The sequence below is a fragment of the Micropterus dolomieu genome, linkage group LG15 (genome assembly GCF_021292245.1).
Source record: "Micropterus dolomieu isolate WLL.071019.BEF.003 ecotype Adirondacks linkage group LG15, ASM2129224v1, whole genome shotgun sequence".
NCBI classification, from domain to species: Eukaryota; Metazoa; Chordata; class Actinopteri; order Centrarchiformes; family Centrarchidae; genus Micropterus; species Micropterus dolomieu.
The window spans coordinates 12,369,802-12,393,014 of NC_060164.1; the positions used below are offsets into that span (position 1 = coordinate 12,369,802).

At 38.7% G+C, this 23,213-nt stretch overlaps 2 protein-coding genes across 2 annotated transcripts; one reads left to right on the forward strand and one right to left on the reverse strand.

The window, feature by feature from the left end:
* Positions 1–173: 173 nt before the first annotated feature.
* Positions 174–16,630, forward strand: hmgcll1 (3-hydroxymethyl-3-methylglutaryl-CoA lyase-like 1). Its single transcript, XM_046070342.1, has 9 exons — positions 174–459; positions 3,225–3,302; positions 3,815–3,922; positions 4,315–4,410; positions 4,604–4,752; positions 5,337–5,400; positions 6,205–6,393; positions 14,976–15,101; positions 15,481–16,630. Exons 1-9 carry the CDS (start codon positions 364–366, stop codon positions 15,592–15,594), a joined length of 1,020 nt encoding a protein of 339 aa, XP_045926298.1. The 5' UTR covers positions 174–363; the 3' UTR covers positions 15,595–16,630.
* Positions 16,631–20,140: 3,510 nt separating this feature from the next.
* Positions 20,141–22,884, reverse strand: gfral (GDNF family receptor alpha like). Its single transcript, XM_046071410.1, has 6 exons — positions 22,848–22,884; positions 22,423–22,551; positions 21,844–21,999; positions 21,601–21,657; positions 21,162–21,477; positions 20,141–20,408 (listed from the first exon to the last, which is right to left on the reverse strand). Exons 1-6 carry the CDS (start codon positions 22,882–22,884, stop codon positions 20,141–20,143), a joined length of 963 nt encoding a protein of 320 aa, XP_045927366.1.
* Between the last annotated feature and the right edge of the window lie 329 nt (positions 22,885–23,213).

Here is a 23,213-nt window from a genome sequence, read left to right on the forward strand (position 1 = left end):
TTTTCCTCAAAATGCTTCCACAAGAATTCCCAGTGTAAAGTTATAGCTCTAATTTCCCATATCGCTCCATTTGCCAATTTGCTTCACACCATTTCCTCTCTCTCTTTCTCTCTCTCTCTCTCTCTCTCTCTCTCTCTCTCTGTTTTGATCCCCTCCCTGGTAGGGATGCGGCTGCCAAGGCAACTGCTGAATCATCCTTCACCGCCTGCAGCTGTCCTCTGATGCAGCAAGGCCCTCCATCGTCCGGGCCTGCATTAGCATTTTGATCGGACGCTTCAATTTGCTTTATTAGTTGCAGCGGTCTGTGCAAGGGTTATTCTCGGAGGACACGGAGGTGCAGCGGGCTGAGCAGCAGCCTTTCGGATGGGTAACGTACCCACTACAGTGAAGCACTGCCTGAGCTATGAGCAACTCGTCCAGGACTATCCATGGCTGAAACGCTGGCTGCTAGAGGAGAAGGTGGGCGTAGTCGTTTTTGTTGTTTCAAATCTGCTGCACATGCTCTGCCACATGACTCTCTTATGACAGCGAGGCTGCACAACAGCCAACTAACGTTGCTGTTGACAGTTTTGATGCTGATTTTTTGTTATACTTTTACACATTACTGTAAATATGTATGGTAAATTGTTTCCTGAATCAGCTGAAAATGACAAAGATGCAGACTACATTATTCTCTTATGTGTTGTGTAAGTTAACGTTAGCTCCATTTAGGCTGCCTGCTGATTTGTTTAACTCACTGCAGGTGGACAAATAGGCTGCCCATAGTGGTTCTTTAACGTACATTCACATAACATTACTGTTACTCACTGACCACATAGCCCGATAAGCTTGTATTAAATATATTTGATATTTACAAATAATAAAATCACTCACGAGGCACCTCAGAAGTATAAAGTAGCATAAAATGTACTAGTAGCTTACATTAACTTACATTGCCTTTATCTCCTACTGTAAGGTTAAGCTAGTTTAGCTAACTGCTTAGCAACACAAGCTAGTGACTTAACGTTTGTTTAGTTGGTGAAGACAGTTTACGTCAAGACTCATATTTATTTCAGGAGTTGGTGGACATTAAGACAGAGTAAAAAATAACCGTGGATATAGAAGTTATTTGTCAGGTAGACAGAAAAACGACTCAAAATGAATGCTAATGTTGCTCCATAACTGCAGGATATGAAAGAAGGCACTGTATGCTAACGCGTTAGTAGTACCAGCTGAATACAGGTGCTGGTCATATAATAAAATTATCATCAAAAAGTTATTTCAGTAATTCCATTCAAAAAGTGAAACTTGTATAATGTATACATTCATTCCACACAGACTGATATATTTCAAGTGTTCATTCCTTTTAATTTTGATGATTATAACTGACAACTAATGAAAATCCCAGATTCAGTACCTCAGAAAATTAGAATATTACTTAAGACCAATACAAAAAAAGGATTTTTAGAAATGTTGACCAACTGAAAAGTACGAACATGTACAGCACTCAATACTTAGTTTGGGCTCCTTTTGCCTGAATTACTGCAGCAATGCAGTGTGGCATGGAGTCCATCAGTCTGTGGCACTGCTCAGGTGTTATGAGAGCCCAGGTTGCTCTGATAGTGGCCTTCAGCTCTTATGCATTGTTGGGTCTGGCGTATCGCATCTTTCTCTTCACAATACCCCATAGATTTCTGTAGGGTTAAGGTCAGGCGAGTTTGCTGGCCAATTAAGAACAGGGATACCATGGTCCTTAAACCAGGTACTGGTAGCTTTGGCACTGTGTGCAGGTGCCAAGTCCTGTTGGAAAATGAAATCTGCATCTCCATAAAGTTGGTCAGCAGCAGGAAGCATGAAGTACTCTAAAACTTCCTGGTAGATCGCTGCGTTGAGCTTGGACCTCAAAAAACACAGTGGACCAACACCAGCAGATGACATGGCACCCCAAACCATCACTGACTGTGGAAACTTTACACTGGACTTCAAGCAACGGGGAATCTGTGCCTCTCCTCTCTTCCTCCAGACTCTGGGACCTTGATTTCCAAAGGAAATGCAAAATTTACTTTCATCAGAGAACATAACTTTGGACCTCTCAGCAGCTGCCCAGTCCTTTTTGTCTTTAGTCCAGGCGAGACGCTTCTGACAGTTGAAACCCATGTCTTGCATACGTCTGTGCGTGGTGGTTCATGAAGCACTGACTCCAGCTGCAGTCCACTCTTTGTGAATCTCCCCCACATTATTGAATGGGTTTTGTTTCACAATCCTCTCCAGGGTGCGGTTATCCCTATTGCTTGTACACTTTTTTCTACCACATCTTTTCCTTCCCTTCGCGTCTCTGTTAATGTGCTTGGACACAGAGCTCTGTGAACAGCCAGCCTCTTTAGCAATGACCTTTTGTGTCTTGCCCTCCTTGTGCAAGGTGTCAATGGTCGTCTTTTGGTCAGCTGTCAAGTCAGCAGTCTTCCCCATGATTGTGTAGCCTACAGAACTAGAGAGAGACCATTTAAAGGCCTTTGCAGGTGTTTTGAGTTAATTAGCTGATTAGAGTGTGGCACCAGGTGTCTTATGTCAATATTGAACCTTTTCACAATATTCTAATTTTCTGAGATACTGATTTTGGGGTTTTCATTAGTTGTCAGTTATAATCATCAAAATTAAAAGGAATGAACACTTGAAATATATCAGTCTGTGTGGAATGAATGTATACATTATACAGGTTTCACTTTTTGAATGGAATTACTGAAATAAATCAACTTTTTGATGATATTCTAATTATATGACCAGCACCTGTAAACTGTTACATCTGTTAGCTTGTTTTGTTTCTCTGCTCCCTAGTGGACAAAAACAGGATTAGATAGATTAATTTCGCAGTTGTTGGTGTTTTAAATGTCACTCACTCAGTTTAAGAAGTTATTAGCTACTGCATATAAATGCTGTTTGAGCTTTTTCTCTGAAATTACAAGGCTCAGACCAGAAAAATTCACACAATATCCCTTGTGGTTTGTGTGGAGTTACCCTTACCTTGTTTCCCAGTATTTTCTTACTTGCATCATACTTGCATAACAGGCTTATGTTTTGGTTCTCAGGTTTCATCTGGTTTTGAGGTAGACAGTTGTTCATGTTAGAACTAACATGTCCTGAACCATCCCAAGCCAAAAGGATGACTGACTGCTTGTGTTCAGTGTCCTGTTGAGTGGTATTGCTCTTTTTACTCTGTCTTCTGCTTCTCTTTGATATATTTCCAGCCCATTACAGGACATGAGTATCCAGAGTTTGTTAAAATAGTTGAAGTTGGGCCGAGAGATGGACTTCAAAATGAAAAGGTATACACTGTCATTTCAGTCACGAATCTCATTTATATTTATATGCATCCCTGTTTTGTATACTATACGTGACCATCCCAGGAATCCCCCATTTTTTCCTTTATCTTTCATGCATCAAACAATCCATAACATATGGTTTGTGTGCCATAATTGCCAGGAGCATATGTTTCAAATTTTCTTTGAAATTGAATAGGAAAGATGACACGGCTTCTGGCTTAGTTTACTCTGCCTAGCATGTCACTGCTTTATCATTTCCTTATTGCATGCCAGTAGTTTTACAGATTGCATGGGATGCATGGATAATTTTATTTACCACAATGTGTTATGAGGAATATAAGATTTCAAAATATTCAGCAAGTGCAAGATTCAACATTTGAATGTAGGTATCAATGTGATTGTCAAGCTGCATAGCAAAAAGAGAAAAACCTGCCATATATTATCTGCTTGTTGTACCTCCCATCTTGAGTGGAATCAAATCCAGAAAGAGCTATTTCAGTTTCATTGTTCCCCAGGAAATTGTTCCGACAGGGGTGAAAATCCAGCTGATAGACATGCTCTCAGGAACAGGCCTGCCTGTGATCGAGGCCACCAGCTTTGTGTCTTCAAAGTGGGTACCGCAGGTAATAACTCTTCTTTGTGCACAGCAAAAGAGTGTTGAGTGATTTATTAGGCTCTCTTTCTTGTCTGCACAAACCTGCTCCTCTAGCACCCTTGGTGTGTGTGTGTGTGTGTGTGTGTATGTGTATGTGTATGTATATATATATATATATATATAATTCCTGTCATAAACTGAATTTCTATATACTTCCTGAAAAAGCAAACATTAACACGTCATATGTTCTGTTTATACTGAGAAATATGACATGAAAAAGTAATGCTGTTGTTTATTTATTATCTGCTGCCTTCAGACATGTGAAAACATTTATGCAGGTTGATGTATACTCTGGAACATGTTGAGATGATGTTAGAGGTTTATTTTTCTACGTCATATGTTTTGCCCCTGTTCATTTAGATGGCAGACCACACTGATGTCCTCAGAGGAATCCAGAGAGCACCTCATGTTCGTTACCCTGTTTTGACACCCAACATGCAAGGCTTCCAGGATGCTGTAAGCATTCATTTTCAATTCAGCACAGCGATCTCTGCTATAAACCACAACCACTTACCCATGCTTGTCAATTTGAGTTAACTGTTTGGCGCTATGTCCTTTTTTGCCACATAATTCCTACACTTACATAAGTGTGACTCCAACACAGCGTTCGAAACTGTTTTACAAGTTAATTTTTCTCTTCTCTTTTAAGGTTGCAGCTGGTGCTACTGAGGTGGCGGTGTTTGGGTCAGCGTCTGAAACCTTCAGTAAAAAGAATATTAACTGCTCTATTGATGAAAGCATGCAGAGGTTTGAAGAAGTCATTAACGCTGCCAAAGAGCAACAAATTCCAGTCCGCGGGTTAGTACTCTGGATATTAATTGTCACTCACAATGAGTAAAAACACATATGTCTTAGGCTACCCACTTTCTGATTTTATGCTGATTATCACATTTGTTTTTTACTCCAAATGAAAACAGTGGGAAATACTGCAGTTTCTATATGTAGGAGAAAACACACACTTCAGTAATGATAGCTTATAGCAAACTCCCAGATGTTCACCAAGTTATATCTATGCATTAGTAGACCACAAGTCCAGATGGACATTAAAGCAAACCAAACAGGGTCAGTGACTGAATATAGTTAGCCTTTTGTTATACTTGGAAAAGCAGGCCACTGCGAGTGTAACATTTTCTTAGATTAGGCTACATGAACCTCTCTGTCCAAAAAGAGATAAATACATAAAAAATAGAGGGGACTAACAATGGCATTTTTTAAGTGCCAAATACTGTTTGATAATTAACAAATGGCAATGATCTGGATCACCACCAAAATCCAATCACAGATCTGTTACCAAATCTCATGGACATATTTTTTGTATCTCACTGATAAACATCATGTTATATCAACACATTCAAATTCTCACAGAAGTTGTCCTCTTTCAGATATGTTTCCTGTGCCCTTGGATGCCCCCACGAGGGACACATTGAGCCTTCCAAAGTTGCTGAGGTTAGACAGACCTTTGCGGTTCCTGAAACATTCAGTAGAGAAAACATTAATGATTCATTTGAAATGTTATCACATGTCACTGATATACATATTAGAAAACAGGTTAAGTGAATAACACTGATTATCTCGTTACCATGGCACCTGTCAGTGGGTGGGATATATTAGGCAGCAGGTGAACATTGTGTCCTTAAAGTTGATGTGTTAGAAGCAGAAAAAAATGGCCAAGTGTAAGGATTTAAGTGACTTTGACAAGGGCGAAGTTATAATAGCTGAACGATGGTTTATGGATGCAAATGGGGAGCGAAGCCTGATTCAACAGACGAGCAGCGCCACAGAACTTAAAGGATCTGCTGCTAACCTTTTGGTTTCAGAAACCACAGCACACCTTTAGAGGTCTAGTGGAGTCGATGTCTCTGCGGGTCAGAGCTGTTTTGGCAGCAAAAGGGGCACCTACACAATATTAGGCAGTTGGTCATAATGTTATGGCTGCTATATATTTTTTTCCTAGTAATCTGTCATTTTGGAATACATTTTTCCTCAGTTTTCACATGCAATGAATTTATAAGATGACTTTCATTTCATGAAACTACAGGAAAGCAGGGTGTTATCTCAGCAGCATATGTAATAGTCTGGGGATAGGGTGGTGTGTTTTTTTTTGTTTTCAAGTTTTGGAAAAATATGTTTAAGCTAAAGAATTCACTCCTGTGTTTATTGTCAGTTTATTATTATGGCTTGGTGCAGACAGAGCTAGGTGTTGTTTTTTTGTTTAATAAAGCATTTTACCATATTTTCACTATTTTTTAGGTGGCAAAGAGGTTATATGAAATGGGCTGTTATGAGATTTCCTTGGGGGATACCATCGGTGTTGGTACTCCAGGTTCCATGTTTAAGATGCTGCTGAGTGTAATGAAGGAGGTACCCACCAACGCTGTAGCAGTTCACTGCCATGACACTTACGGGCAAGCACTGCCCAACATCCTTACTGCACTTAAGGTAAGAACTCATAAAACAAAACAAAACAAAAAACCCAAACAAACAACAAAAAAAAAAAAAAAAAAATATATATATAGTGTTGGTAATAAGCTCTTAATCTTTCAGTTAAAGGGACTATATGTAAGTTTTTCTATGAAATTAATAAAATTTTCATTGCCTTATTGTCAATGGGCTCAAAACTCACTTGGAAGCACACGTCTGTTTTCTCTGTTGCTTGCATCAGCCACTATTCTGCTTTTAATGTGGGGACTCCGGGTCGGATTCAGCCCTGTGCGCGCTCCCGAGCCTCTCTGGTACTACAGCGACAACACGGTAGCTAATGACGTGCAGTCCACTAACACCATCAAACAACCATCTCACAGCAAAACACAGGCTCCACGTAAGGATACAAAACAACAATAAAGTTTTATGTGCTGAACCCCATCAGATTAAACGGGTTCAGATGATGTCAAGTAAGAACACAGTGAGCATTAGTAAAGCTGGAGAAACACAGAGAAAGTCACGTTAGCTCACCGGTTAACGCAGAGCAGTTGCTAATGTTATCCGGTGCAAAGTTATATTGCTTTCCACATTACTTCACCAACTAACGCAACCCATGTTACTGTTCTGTGTACCACTGTTGATTTAGCCTGCAAGAAAGGATATAATGGTAAAAAGCAAATGGTGAGTGATTTGTTTACTAACGTTAGCCTATAGTGATGCAGCCAGAAGCAGCCAGCTAACACTATAGTAGCTCGGACCTGCCTCTGTTTGCTTCGTAACGTTCAGTTTAGGATTATTGTGGTTTTACCAATACTCAGGTTCATAGCTTCTCCACCTCGCTGTAACTAACGTGACCCACAATAATATACAACACTGCAACTTCACATCGACAACAACCCAGAGGAAGAGCCATGCACTAACACTACAGTACTGCGGTCTTATTATAAAGTGTGACACAATCTCGTTATAATATTCAGTCCAGCTCACTACCCGTTTCGTTATCATCTAATACATTTAGCTGTGTTGACATTGCTGAGCCTCTGGTGAAAGATACACAGATAGTAAAGATAGTTACCGAAAGCAGCAGGCGAGCTAAAGCTGTAGCACGTCGACTAAATGCAGTAAATGTACCGTGATCATGTAACGAGCATGGATTAGTTCAACCTGCAGCTGATAAAACTATTACTGTAACGTTGCAATAGGGGTTTACCTGAGTTTCCACTATATTGTGTGAAGCTGTCTCCCTGCCTGTCTATAGCCGCTGTCACTCTGCCTTTTTTCCGGGAGGATTGTGCTGATATGCGGCTGGCTGCGCTGAATGAAGTAACGTTACGGAGCCGGTGTTGATCTGCCTCTGAGACGGGAACGTTGAAGTAACAGAGCCTGAACATGTCTGAGTGAAAAGTGTTCCTGTTTATTGCAGGATTTCTGTATGAAAGTGGTTGTGTTTCGGGTTATGCTCGCTCATGAGTTCAAGCAAGCATGCGTACGAGCACACGCCTGGTAGCAATCTTAAAACCGCACCGCTATTGGCCGCTGGAAACTCCATAACGCCCCTTTAAGACTTAAGTACTGAATTTTATTGTTTTGACAAAAATATGATATTAATCAAACTATATATATCAAGAACATTCACTGCATTTTGTATAACTGCATCAACTTATTCAACTTTGACCCTCTGTACCGTCATTGTTGCACATGTAAGCAGTTTTATTATGTAAAGGATACACCCTTTATTTAAAAGAGGCCTTTAGACACAAAAGACATAAACATCACCAATAAAAGCAAAAGAGAAAAACAAAGGTCAAGATAATACATTTTAAAAAAGTAACAATCTATCCATTTCTCTGAAACAAATTGTGGTAAAGATTTGTAAATGCTGCTCTCTTTGTCAAGACTGTGCTGCCTTACTCTGTGTAAGAATTGCTCAAGGCACCTGGCATTTCTGGAAGTTCTTAAATTGAAGGTGGAACGGCTCCAAGACTGCTTCACAAGTTGGGTGGAGGGGCCTGTGAATTCTAGGAAACGACCAGAAAGGAGCTTGCCAATTCTCAAAAACTGGCAGACATCAAGCAGACATCTTTGAAAAATAGAGTGGAGGAGAGCCCTGACTTTTCTGCAAATTTGGTGAAGTAATGTGGGATCTCTGAAATTGAGAAAGATTTAAATATTCTCAGGTCTGGTCTCAGGCTCTGATAATTCTGGGAGGATAGGCATCAGCCACACGTCTCTTATGTGAAGAAAAATATGAAAAAAACATCCTGATCTTTGTGTGAGGGGTGTGAAAGGTTTTTTCTATAGAGGGCTTACTGGCATGGTTAGAAGAGGGGGGCAATTTACCTCAGAGTTGGAAGAGTAGATTTTCCTCTGTACAAGCACCAGACAGTGATGCATCATCCTCTTGATCTGCTCGTCCCCTCATGTTAAATTGTTTGACAGCTTTCTGCTTTTGCAGTGGCTTGGCGGGGATTCTTTGGGCACCTTCTCCTTCACATGCACATCCATTTTCTTCTGATGAACACGAACACTCCTGTGGAGAACCACAGGCCGATTATGGATAAATGCCCAGCCTTTGCATAAATCAATGTTGTTACTCATGATGACATGAAGACGAGCAACCAGATGTGGAGGCAAAGTTGAGGTGGTGATTCTTGTTCCAGGACATCTTTCAACTTCCTTAAGTAACTGCCAACATTGTGGAGATCACAAGTCTTTTCTAACTGCTTTAAATCATTATTCCTGCTGGGGATAATCATATGTTAAGCTGCTTCCAATCCATCTTTTTAGACAACTTTTGAGGCATACGTTACAGTTCATTCAATGCTAGAATATTGTTTTCATTCTTACGAAGAGCGAATGATAAGTAGTGGTTATTTTCCACTTGAATCAGGCAAAAGGAAGTTAAATTCCCTTAAAATCTTCCTTTAGGCTGATGGCTATTTATCTTGGCTATTTAAGGTTGTTTGAAATCATGTCAAATTCACGTGTTTTAGAGCTTACAAGAATATAATCACACACAAGTGTGTTCATCTAGTATAAATCTCAAAAACACTGTTCACATTCTCCACTTAAACAGATGCTGAAGTGTAAAACAATGTATCGCTGTCCAAATGTTTATGAAACTCCCTACAAACCCCATTCTGCCCTGAGCTTTAATGACATTGCGTCAGTTTACGACATTATAAACGTATCCTCTGTTTGGAGAGTAGTGAAAACGTATGAAACAAATGTGTAGGTTACAATGGGACACAGAGAAAACCAGGAACCATCAGTCAACAAGGAAGAGGGGCATTAAGAAACATGATCTAAGCCTCCCCACAAAGCAAGATGATTCACAAACTGCCCACTTGGAAAAAAAAAAACTCCCAGAATCTTAATGAACATAAGATATTTCCAAAGGGCCCTTCCATGACAGTCACATGTATTGTAGTGAAGAAAAAAACCCATCATGGACTATTGCAATAATGTACTCTGTTTCTACGCAGCTCACAAAAGTGTAATTAGGTTGTAAACCCCTGTGGAAGAGCTCGCGTCTGGGTGCTTTTTACCACTTTGCCCATAGCGAGTGTAAAACTGACATAACTCAAGACATAAAACAGAGGTAACGCAGATATGGCTGTATCAGTTCTCTGGAGCACATTGTCATTTCAGAGGAGGAAGCTCATTGGGGGCTGGGTGGGTCAGCAGATGTAAGGGGGTCAGCACAAAGGCTCACCTATTCACTGTCTGTTGGACAAAGCAAACTGAGAGCTAGGTGGATAGAAGGGCCCTGGGGGGCTCCTAACTCATCTGTCGCTTGGCTGTTGAACTCTCTGACAATGCTGTGCTTAAAGGCCAGTGGAAAATGATCCTTTCATTCGCTCGCTGCTCGAACACGTGATGAATGGCGCTGCAGCTGCATACACAACTCTATAAACTTTGGTAGAACTTGTAAATATCTGGTGTGGCAGAAGGTAATTACGTTTTGTGACTTTTAGTTTTAAAATTACTGCATAATTACTGTGGTAATGTAATTCATTTACAGTATCACCCAAGAATAACAAAGACCTAGTTTTAAGACCTGGAAACATAATTATCAAGAGTTACATGCCCGCCAAAGACAAATTACCCTAATATAATAGTGTTAAATACAATAACTAGGTACCATGTATGTAGCTGGTATATTTTCACATTATTTCCCTGATATTTTATTTATGAAATTGACAAAAGTTGGCCAGTTATTTCTTCTGGCTGTATTCTGTATACTATTCCATCAAATTTGATTACATGTTTATTTCCAAATAAATATTAACTTATGGATATGGTTCATAGTAGAGTATAATTGAGATATTTTCTAATTTCTGTAAATCTAAAACAACTGATGCATTGACATCTTTATTTAGATGTTTTCTGATGTTAAACAAATACTTTTGTTGAAACGTCAACTCTGTCAGGACATATAACAGAGTAAAGCATTTATTTGAAGGAAATTATGGTTTGATTTACTCTGATATTGATGCTTTTCTCTTGGTTGTCAATGGTGCTAATCATCTGTAACACTGAAGAAAAGATCAGCAATGTCTATGTTAGCGCTGATTTTGGATGGCAGAGTGAAAAAGCGCAGAGGGACGGTAAAATTCCTCTGTGGATCATATTTAGAATGATTCAACACAGCTGCCCCCTGGCCACAGAAAATAATAGCAGCCGGGAATATTTAGCCTACCATTTGCTCACCCATAAACAAGATGGAAATGAAAGATTTTATCATAGTTTTTCATTACTGTGTGCCAGAAGTCCACACCACCAACTGGGAGAGAAATGAATTCCCCCAGCGCTGTCAGTCCTGAGTCACCTCTTTTGTTCCTGATAAAGACATTCCTCAGTCTTTGTACCTTTTTTTTTTTTTTTTTCTTTTTTTTCCAGGAGGTCTGGGAGGGGGGGCTTTGTTACAAACCTTCTCCTGGCAGGTCACACAATGACAACGTATGTACTTAGATTTCACAGGCTTGGCAAGGAAAATTATTTATTCTTACCTGCAATTTTGGTGTATTGTGTACTGCTGCAGCTGGGGGAATACAATATAACCGGTTTGTGCTCATGCTCAAGATCTCCGCTAAAAACAACATCCATCTTCAGTTTTTTTTCTTATGTCTCTGTCCACGTTAAACCACGACATGCTGTGCAGAGTCAATAAGTTTATTTTAGCAACTGTGTTGATTTTTGAACTTCAATACAGCTTTATGTTGGCCTGATTTTATGTATTTCTTTAATTTATTGTTGGTGTGAGGTGATGATGTTATTATTGACATTTGCTGTATAACATTATTATCATATCATGATCTACATCATCAGCCATCATTGTGATCATCATAGTCATCATACTTTCCCTACTGTTACTTAGAAATCCAGTAATCAATAATTATACACTCTGCAGCTAAATAAATAAACTATAATAGAATTAAATATTAAATGACAAATAATACATTTTATTTATAGAAACTGTTTTAAACACACATATTTTACAAAACAAACAAAAAAAAGAGTGCATTCATACATTTAATTAAAAAAACTACATGTATGTAATATATAATAATATTATCTAGGTTTGGTACTACATTTCATACTTTATTCATTTTGGTGTTAGGGACAACACATAATAATTAACATCAAGAAGATGTAAATGTATTGAAATTGGCCTTACAGTATAAGGCAAATATTCATCTGCAGCTCCTGGGCAGGTTGATGTTATACATTAAAGAGAAAAAAAAACTAGACTAGCAAGCAAACAAAACTGCATCAAAGCACATACAGTATAAGAGGAAACAACATAAATGGAAGGATATGTAATAAAAACCATTACAGAACAGATACATCAATTATTTATTTTTCATTAAACATCACAAGGTTTGTAGTCACTTCTTTCTACACACATAGAACATAACATTTATTTATTTTAGATTATTGTCACATAAAAAATAAATAAAAACTATATCAGCCCATTCAGTTGTTATTATTATACAAATATACATACACATATAAATAATTGTGCAATGCGGTTTCAGAACCTTACAATAACCGACAAGCCCAAACATCACAAAGAACAACAAAAGTATCATCTTTCAGACAAATGCAAAGGACACATGAAGCAAACACCCACACACACACCTCTCTATATATAAATGTAGTAAAAATATAAAATTGGTCAATAAGAATATGAAGAGGTGCATGTCTGTCTCCACAATCTGCACGTGTTAATGCCATTAATTAGTTTTTCTACTATATTTTTATGGATCGTTTAAGGAGATTTATTGTTCTGTATTTTGGTGTAATAAAGTTAAATATGGTTTGATTTGATAGTAGTCTTTACCTGTTACTGACAGCACACAGCTTTCACCTGAACATAAAGACTAGACAGATTGTCATGGTTATTGATTGTTCCACTTTCATTAAAGTCAGTAATCTATGAAGACGTTGATGTGGATTGTGAATGACTTCATTGTATAGCTCAGAATTTTTCTATGCTCATATAAATCATGAAATAAAATAAAATTTATTTATTCTTTATATGTTTGTTTTGTCTATCTCCTAGCTGCCCTCCAGTATCTTGGATGTTGCTTTTCAGTGGCGTGCTTATATATGCGTTCTTGGAAGGTGATATATGTGTCAGTAGTGGATCTGTGACAGTTTCTTTCAGCTTCCCAGTTTATGTAGCAGTGGGTAAAGCCTCACCGCTTCGCAACCTTCAGTGAATACACACTCTCTGTTTTTGTCTCTCTGACGCAGTTATAAAACCCTAATGGGAGCGTGTCCATCTTCTGCCTTGTCCACTCAGAGTGTGGAATGTCAACTGGCTTATCCCAAATCATGCAAGTTTGAAAATGCACTGTGTCTTTACCCAAGAATGTATTGTTTTAATATGGCCACAGCTCACTGACTATGGCTTTTAACACTGAGTGCACATCTGGTTTCTGGACAGTGTGAAGCTAACTGAGCATTTGCGAGCTTGAGCTGCTGACCACCAGTTCCTCTGCGATTAGTGTCCAGAGGAACAGGGCACGCTGCTGAAGGGTCCGTTTTGTTCCTCTCGGAAACAGTATGCCAAAGACCCCTGGCCTTGCGCGGTTAGCAGCTGAAAGCGAGAGGATTGGCATGGTAGATTACAACTCTGTGTTTATACTACAAAAAATTCTGCCTAGTACAATATCCTGCTCTGGCTTTAACCAAGGTCTGGAAATCTTGTGCACTGCACACACCGGAGTAGATCTCCTCCTCCTTCTACCCCACCTCCTCTTCTTCCCTTGCCAACACAAACAGCAATTACGGCTGGCGCAGACAGCAACTGAAAGAAGTAGATTCTTGTCTGGAGGAAAAGCAACCAATTAGGAGCATTGTTTAAAAAAAGGAAACAGAGATTAATTAACTTTTAATTTAGCTTGCTTGGTTCTGCTCCGTGGGGTGAAAGTCCTTCATGACCCGATGCCACTGAGGGGATTAGCGTGTTAATTTTGTCTCACAGTGGGATCCTCTGACATCTGGCTCTGCCACGGAAGCTGGAAAACATCTTTAATATTCTCATGACGATCCCAGGGACATGTGGAAAACATCCCGAGACCTTAGCCTGTAATGACTCTGAAAAAACTGAAGGTCTGGCTTTATCATTTTTTGGTGTGAAAACAAAGTTTACACATCCAAGAAGAGAAAATTCTTCTCTTTATGTAATACGTGCATTCAGAGAAATTGTAAATTAACCCTTCTTGCATCATTAACTCCCAAATAAAAGTAGTAACCTAACATTTCCCAAGCAACATTTTAAGGTGTTTTGTAATCTGTCCAACAAAAGCATTGAAAGAAAAATAAAAGAAACTGAAAACGCATCATCAAGTTTCATATGGAGGCCAGAGACTTGCTTGTTGTTTGCAGTAAAAGGAAAAAAAACAATCCAGAAAAGTTTTCCATAAAATATAACAATTATGTTGATTGTAAGAAGTCAATGAGCCAAGCAAGCAAGCAAACAAAACAAATGTATCTCTTGCAGGTATAAATATTCTCACGTTTCTGCACAAAGACCACCAGGGGACAGGCACGTGTTTAACCAAGGTCATCAGTGAATTCATTTATGGCCTTAATGATTATTTGTGGCAACTGCACATTTGTGTAGTAAAGTTATAATTCCTGTATTGTTGGCCCTGCTGTAAAAGGACACCGTCCGGCCGAGGAAAAAATTTCTCCTCAGTGTGGCAAGAAAGTGAATCCCTATGGTTTAAGGGCAGCGTAGTGCTGTAAAAACATGAGTAACCAGGAGAATCAGAAACATATGAAATGATCTGTTCAGCATTTATAGTGTTCCTCTCATATGAACAAGGCCGTAATTATGTGGTGCTGGTGGTTTGAGCTGACAAAGAGGATGACTAAGCTGTACTGTGGGACATTCTGTGCCCACTCATCTTCAAGACATAAGCCCACAGTTCTCCTAAACAGCTGTAAAACACGACCGCAGCCCTGGCAAGGCGCGCTGCACTGGGCAGAACAATCCAACAGAACAAGGATCTTTGTTCCTGGATTTTAACCTGAGGTGAAGCCTGCGTGGAGGTACTGAATGTCTCTGTTGTGTGTCCTTGCAGATGGGGGTCTGTGTAGTGGATTCTGCAGTAGCTGGCCTGGGAGGTTGCCCGTACGCTCAGGGTTCATCTGGCAATGTTTCAACAGAGGATGTTCTCTACATGCTCCATGGCATGGGCATTGAAACTGTAAGTATATCTTCACAGTACACTTTTGACAGACCTGCTGTATTTTATGTCTGTATAATCCCAACAGATCAACCAAACTCATACAATCTCTGAGAGCTCACTTACATAAACAGATCACTGTGCAAACATATGGCTCTGTAAATGTTTATTTTATCAGTGGTTTTACACAACTTGCACAAGCCCCCAGTTTTGCATGCCTCCTATCAGGAACTATTTATTTAACAATTCCTACCCCTGCTGGTGGAATGTTGTCACCACAGTTTAGCTTTCTATCACCTGTTGCACACATCAATTTATACTCATGAGCAGCTTGCCTTTAAATTGACTCTTTGTAGACGTTGCATTTTAACTCTAACCTTTTTTTTCTTCTTTTTTGCAGGGGGTGAACCTTGCCAAAGTTATAGAGGCTGGTGACTTTATCTGCAATGCTTTATGTCGCAAGACAAACTCCAAGGTTGGCCAGGCAAGAGGGCGTAGTGATGTGTTTCTGTAAAGGTACATATTTAAGTATTTGACTTTGTTCCCTCTAAAGTGCTTCCCTTGTTTTTGCTGTCTTCATATTTGTCGCCTATGCTTCTGTATTTGAAGTACGTTGTTCCTTATTCTAAACTGTCAAAGGGTATCTCTACCAATTTATCTCAAGAATAATCAACATTGTGTTTTGGTGTCCAAAAAGTTCAGTTCCTTTCAATTCATTTCCACAAATTGGAATCTGTTGGGACCAGAATGGTTATTATGATTGAGTGAATCATCCAGTTTGGCTTATTTTTTGCTCTGAATGGTAATACATTACAAAAGCACTGGCACATTGGCTTGAAAATAACTAGAGGCAGACAGAAGAGTATTCATTTGTGATAAATGTCCAGATTGATGACATGATAAGTGGTGAATACATATTGGCCTTTTTGAAGGCTGAATATCCACTTGTATTTTACCTTCTCATATTCATTTGGCTTTGCCAAATAAACCCAGTAAAGGTCAGTCACTTTTATTATTTTGCATAGCTCAGTGGCTTTATGAAATAAACTAAAGTAAAGCATTTTAATTTTTAAAATAATAATTTAGTTTGCTTTGGCAACTTGCTGAATTTAACTTATCACTTCAGAAATATCTGCGGTGATCATCATTTGAATAAATAGAGAAGACAAACTGCAAAAAAAGAAAAAGCTCTTTCCTGCTTTTAAAACATGAAAAATTGCTTCATGCACTTTACTTCTCCAAAGACCTTTTCAGCTTTTCATACACATTCAGATCCTGTGAGTAGCAATTGAAAAGACGCTTCTGAAACTACCACAAAAATAACCATTTAAAAGCAATCTCAATTGCCAAAGATCATTTAAGAAGTGCTCCTTAAATCTTTTTTTGTCTTTCTTTTTTTTGCCATTTACAATGAAATAAGTTACTCTCTGGGAGGAACGTCTGTGTGAGTGTATAAGTCTAATGTTGATGTATTTTCTCATGTCTCTCCTGTCTGTTTACATCCCATTGTACAATCTGTAAAACGTAATAAAATAGAAATGTTAAATGTGTGACACTGATTTTTAATGAGATTTTATCTCAAACAAGATGGTAATGAATAAACACTATATATTGTGCTTGAGAAAAATTAAATGAAAATGATCCATATGTTATCGTTGTCTCTGTCCTGTTCCTCGGGACTCAGGGTAACCCTAGTTTTCTATTCAGCTCGTTACTACAAGGTGATTACAATAGATAATGGCAATCATCTTATTAAATTTGTCTAATTAGAATGCAAGAGTGAAAGCTGGTCTTTTTTTAGAGGCTGGGAATTAGAATTTTGACGCACTATTTCTCACAGTGAGGTTTTGATTCAGACTAGGATGGAAATGAGCAATCGGTTTCCTCTTAAGACCCTAAAACAAATAACTGAAAGATGAGAAAAAGAGGTTTTATGTATGATATAAAGACATGTAACTTTATACTGTATATAACATTACATAGCAATCCATTCAGCAGCTGTTGCTAAGTGAAGCAGGATTATTGGACCTAACCTCTCAGAACATCATCCTGTGGGAGTAAAAAGCAAAAGCAAAGATCTCAGCACCGCTGAAACCCTGCCGAGAAAACTAATGTGAGAGGAAGCACAAAGCCCTGAGAGACCTGGGAGAAGAACAGGACTGCCTTCTTGTACAAGAGGTCGACCCAAAACACAGATGGTGGCAAAGATGAGACAGAAATAAGAGGTTATATTAAAAAAACGTTCATGGATCATCCTGCTATCAAAAAGCTTGTTTGATACACACCAGAAGAAAAAGATGAAGAAAAACCTAGAAGGCGGCAAATAGCATCCTAAACAAACCCTTCACCTTTCATCCCACTCTTCCTCTGCTCTATTTACACTCTACATCTTCATGGTTGACTCAGTGTTAAACACTGCAGCCTCACAGCAGGAATGTTCTGGCTTCCAACCAGCGGGGGGCTTTCTGTCTGCAGTACTTATGTGTTTGCATGTGGCTGTGTGTTTACTGACAGTCATGATCGCTCATATGATTGTGTAGGCTTCCTGTGGTGAAACTTCCTCCCACAGCCGGACATGTTGGTCAGGTGAAACTGTACACAGTGACTCTAAACAACCCGTAGCTGTGAAGCCTGTCCAGACTTTTTTCTCTTCTGCTAAATATTGTTTAGATTATACAGAAACAGCACAGATATAAAATGTCTGATACTGTTTGTTATGAAAAAGGATATTTTTGTGATGGAGATGGACACCTATAATTTTATTTTTGTCTGAATAGTTATCTTTTTGAAGTTTTTTCCCTCTCTCTTAGGAACTTTGGTAATTGATTTAAAAATGTTGGATGAGCTTTCTGTCAAGGAACGTCTGAGACTGAATGTGATCATTGTATTAATTTGATACTTCATAAAACTAGTTTAAATTTTAATTTGATATTGTTGATTACTGTGAGTTCACCGGTGCCTCCCTCTGATTCTTTCCTTTCTTTTACTTTAAAAAAAACGTTATAGCAGAAAGTGACTAAAGACAACAAACCCAAAGTTACATATTGGTAAGTTGTGTGTATTTGTCAACTCACCTTCAAACAAATCTTCAATTAAGAACTGAGATTTGTAGTAGTTTAATCAGGCTTCCGCATTGTTTCCTAACTATTAACAATTCTCTGTGTCTAACCTGGAGAAAGCTAACATGGCCTTTATATCCACCCACTATGATTGCAGCAACTCATTACTCTCAGACTTCCTCCTGATGCAAGGGTCTTTCCGTATGGAAAATAGGGGACACTATTACTCACATCCTCACCTCTCTGTGCTGACTCTCTATTAGCTAAAATAATTGAAAGTCCAGGTGTTTGTCTGAAAAGCAGTTCATTATCCTCTTCCTCCTGCTCACATTTCAGAACTACTGTCCCCTTATCACACTCTTAGATAGTTGGGATTGTCTGACCAAAGACTGCTGTCTGTCCTGAGATCCAGGACTACAGGCTATGGCAACAGGGCTGTCTCAACAGCTGCCTCAAAACTAAGAGATTTCCCTTCTCCTGCCATACTTCTCACTCTATTGATAGATAGCCTATTCTTTCAAGCTTCACCATAAAATTATGGCCTTTTACTACATTAGGTTTGATTTCCCTTTTATTTTTCTGTTCTGTAGAGCACTTTGGATCAGCCCTGTTGAATTTAAAGTGTTTTTTAAATAGAGATGAACAGCGGGATTTTAAGATTTCCACAATAAACACATATTTGTCACTGGGTGTCTTTTATTCTTCCACTCCACTCACATCTGTGTTATTTAAAAGGTTAAACTGCAGGGTTTTCTTTAAAAGCTGCTTTTTGTCCATGGATCAAAATACAGCATGTAGTTTGAGGGCATTTTGAACAAACTGAGCGTTCAAGGTTTTCAGAGTGAAGTTTATTATAAGATACAGTGTAAGCCTACACTGACTAATCACCAAAAAGACATATGGTGACATAAAGCAATCTCAAATGTGTCAGGTGTTTTTATGTTTCTTAGAATGATTGATAGCTCAAGTCAGTGTGAAACAGATGGAAAGACCTTGCAGTAAAAGATCAATCTTCAAAATCGATCAGAGAGAAAGGTTCCTTTTGTTTTTCCAGAGAAAATCCAGAGTTTACAGATAATCCTTTTACATAAAAATCTCAGATATACATTAGATCTTGTCACATGAGTATTTAACATGTGCATCATTTCTAACTGTAAAAACATAGGTTTTATCAACACTTTGAAATTGATTTTCTTTTTATAAAGCATTACCATTCAGACTACTCTTATAGCAACATTTTCATCTGTTACAAGGACCAGGATGCTCTACAAAAGACATGTTCAATGTACATTTTTGTGGATCTATTCTTATCAACATTGTGAAAAACTGATATTTATGTAAATGTAATCATCCAAAATATTTTTGAGTTAAAACGGAACAAAATGTTGATTTGAAGACATACGTGAAACAGAACAGGATAGACACACCAGTACAATTTATAAATGAATAATCATCAGAGAATAACAACACAGTTTCTTTTCTGCGGATGGTGAAATTTTGGTTTATCTTTCCTTCTCAACATCCTACAAGACAAAAGACATAAATGTATTGTCATTCAATATCAGGGAAACTTATATTTCACATCGACTTAATGTTGATGCACTTACCATACTGTACTAACAGCAGCCATTAATATAACAACTCCAGCAAGTAGCACAGTTGCAAAAGTATACAGTAGATAATCTGAAAATACAAAATATTCAACATGTTAAAAACTCCTCTAAATGTATAAAACCGTATAGATATCCATCCATCTCTCCAACAGTATATAGCCAATAATCTGTGAGGGGCATTAAGTAATTCACAACACAGTCAGTATAAAATGCTACATTTGAAATGGACATTTACCGTGTGACCATGTGTGACTTTGCTCAGATTCGTTGATTTCAGGAGGTTTAGAAGGACTACTGCTGCTTTTCCAATATGTCACTGAAATACACATAAAAATGCATTCAAATGTTTCCAATAAACACATTTAATTATGTCTTGTAAATAAAAATCCTACTCACTGAAGTGTGATCTGTTATGAAAGACATCATGAATCATGTTGCACGTCAGTAGATCATTATTGTGTACTCCTTTGCATGTACAAGGATAGTGAAGGGCGGTGCCTAAAGTGGACAAGAAGGCCATTTTACATTCAGAATGTGCACCAAGGATCAGGGCTGGATCCATCTGGGTGAAACAATCCTCATTATAGAGGTCACTGTCGCTGCATTGTGCTTCTTCAGAGCTCCAGCATTTGGTTCGGAAAGTTTTTAACAGGTCTCTGGCAAGTCAGACAAAACATTGTTTAAGGTGCAGTCACTGGGTGCTTTGCTTTATGGGTGTTCAGAGAAAAATGCAGACACAGCACATTCATCATTGTGGATAGACTATTGTTTTAATGATACTTCCTTATCAAAACTTGCATGGTAGCTCGCTGCCATTGTGGCAAGAGAATGGGTGAATGAGAAGCCAATTGACAAGCACTTTGGATAAAAGTACTATATACATGTAGCCATATACCAGGTTCCCTCCCAAAGCTTCAGCAATAACTGGCTTGGTATTTCTCCTATAACTGATTATCATCACAGAGTACAGTCTAGACCTGCTCTTTTATGAAAAGTGCTCAGAGATAACTGTTGTTGTGATTTGGCACTATATAAATAAAATTGAATTGAATTGAACTTATACTTGCCACACTAGCTGTCAGCTCATCACCTTGGTACAGACTTTATTGACTTTATTGAGTGATGGATTGCCATGAAATTCTGTACAGACATTGGTGATTCCCAGATAATATACCCTAATGACTGGTGATCCCGAGACTTTTACTCTATGTTGTTGGTATGTGTTTATGAATGAAATATCTTCACAACTATTGGATGGATTTCCATGAAATTTGGTACAGACATAACTGTGGTGAACCCTAACATTTCAAGTGCCATCATCAGGTCAACACTTTTTTCAGTACTTTGGCCAGATACCTGCAAAGACATAGAGCCTTAGTCTTGATTTAAATAACAGAATAGCAACATACCTGCAGTTACTGTCCTCAACACATTGGTCAACTGTATCCTGGCAGATCCAGGTCTGGTCTCCACATGTGCCACTGTGCAGAGCCGTTTTCATATGCAGACAGTTCTGATCCGAAGCCTCACACTCACACATGAGCAGCATCTCTGCAACATTGTGGGGCATGCTGCCGTAGAACTGCTGAGTTACTTGCTGACATCGGTCAAGGTCGCACTGGTCTGTCATACATGCTTGAGCAACAGGTGCTAGGTACCTGTTGCAAACTGCATCACGGAGACAAACTTCCATTTGGTCAAAGCAGGATCCAGCACCATCGTACACTGCAAAAAGAAATGTAGTGAGTGAGTTTTAAGATCGCAGAAACATCCCTTTTAAACTCATTGAATTCAGGACACCATTTTATCTTATTATATTTAAGTTGAGGTTAAACCATAAGTAATTACCATAGCCTATCAAACCGCTTGACTGCCAGTCCATCACTGTGCTCTTCTTCTGCTGTGCTGCTGTGAAAACACACGGAAACACGATTCTCCAACAAATTCTCATTAAAGCGAGTCTGTTATTCACGACACTCATTCTGTAGCACAATAGTGTTCGTTCATACAGTACATCCGATCGCCTTTGGTAAACACAAATGTAATTTCACCTATAAATGCTTATCTCAGAGACTACTGAGAATACTGCACCTGGTGTTCGGTGGCATTGTGTGGCCAGTGCTTGTATGGAGTCACAGAACTCCTCCTCCCAGGCACACACACACCCTTGCAGAGAGGGAAATTGGTCCAGTATGGTCTGGATGGTCATGTTACAGACCTCTGAGCCTTTTATTTTGCACCCTTCATCTTGAATAACATAAACACAAGAGAGGCAGAAAAACAGGATTTTCCATTAGCAAGCAAGGTGCTGTTTGTGCAACAGGTGCCTGCTGCTCTGACTGTTGCTCTTGCTGATTATATGCACTTATAGGCTATGCAGACAACATAAGGTTCACTATAGTTCATGATACAGGGTTTTAATGACGAAGCTGACATACATTTTAAAGGCAGTTTAGGACCTTTTTATTATTACTTATTTATTTATTTATATAAACTTTGCTCCAGGATATTGCCTCTGTTATTGCATTTAAGCTATACTCCTACAAGTGCAATTCAATTACCTAGCGTCATGTCCTTAGCCTGCTGTGGAAATGCAATCATTACTTTTAATGCCGCTAGAAAACACCATGTTCCTATCCCCCACAGCAGAAATGGTAAATTGGTTTTTACCCTCACAGATGCCGCCATAAAATGCCTGTTCACTCTTGCATAAATTTGACATGCAGGGATCCACAGACGCCAAACAGCCAGAAGGTGGAGGGGGCATGCTGATGCTGAATATATGAGGAATAACAACCCCTGAAATACAAGTAGATAAATATACACATTTATGTTTTATTTATTTATGTGAATGTATTACATTATATTTACATCACTATTTGTCTTAAGTTTTTATAGAAATGTTAGGTTCAATACAGGTATTTATGCATTTTCAACATCACAGATTGTCGACCCATTATTGCTGACTGTACAATACATGCATTACAGACAAGACTTAGTTTTAGTTTCCTGACAACACACGGCAACCTTAACATGATGTTTTACTGTCAAAAGTAATTTATTCTACAGTAAAGGAACAGTTGTCTTAGACTCACCCAGTATGACTGCCGCTTCCAGACATATCAGCTCCATGACAGCTGTCATTGGACAACTAAAGCTCTCATGCACCTTGTGGTGTCAATACTTAAGCTGGGACACACCACCAACAGGATGTAACACATTTACTGGAGGCTGGACTGTGCACAGTGTAATGAAATGACACATGCAATCTGAGAACAAAACAGACCTTCAAGAGTTACAGAAACAAATATTTTGTTCTGATATAGTCATAGCTCGCGTGAATGGGTGACTTTTGGGGGAATGCATCCGAGGGTGTTTTTATAATCTCGGAGGGTATCACTATTTTCTTTAGGAATGAACACCACATTTAATTGTTGATGACTTGAGAGTTTGGGATAGAA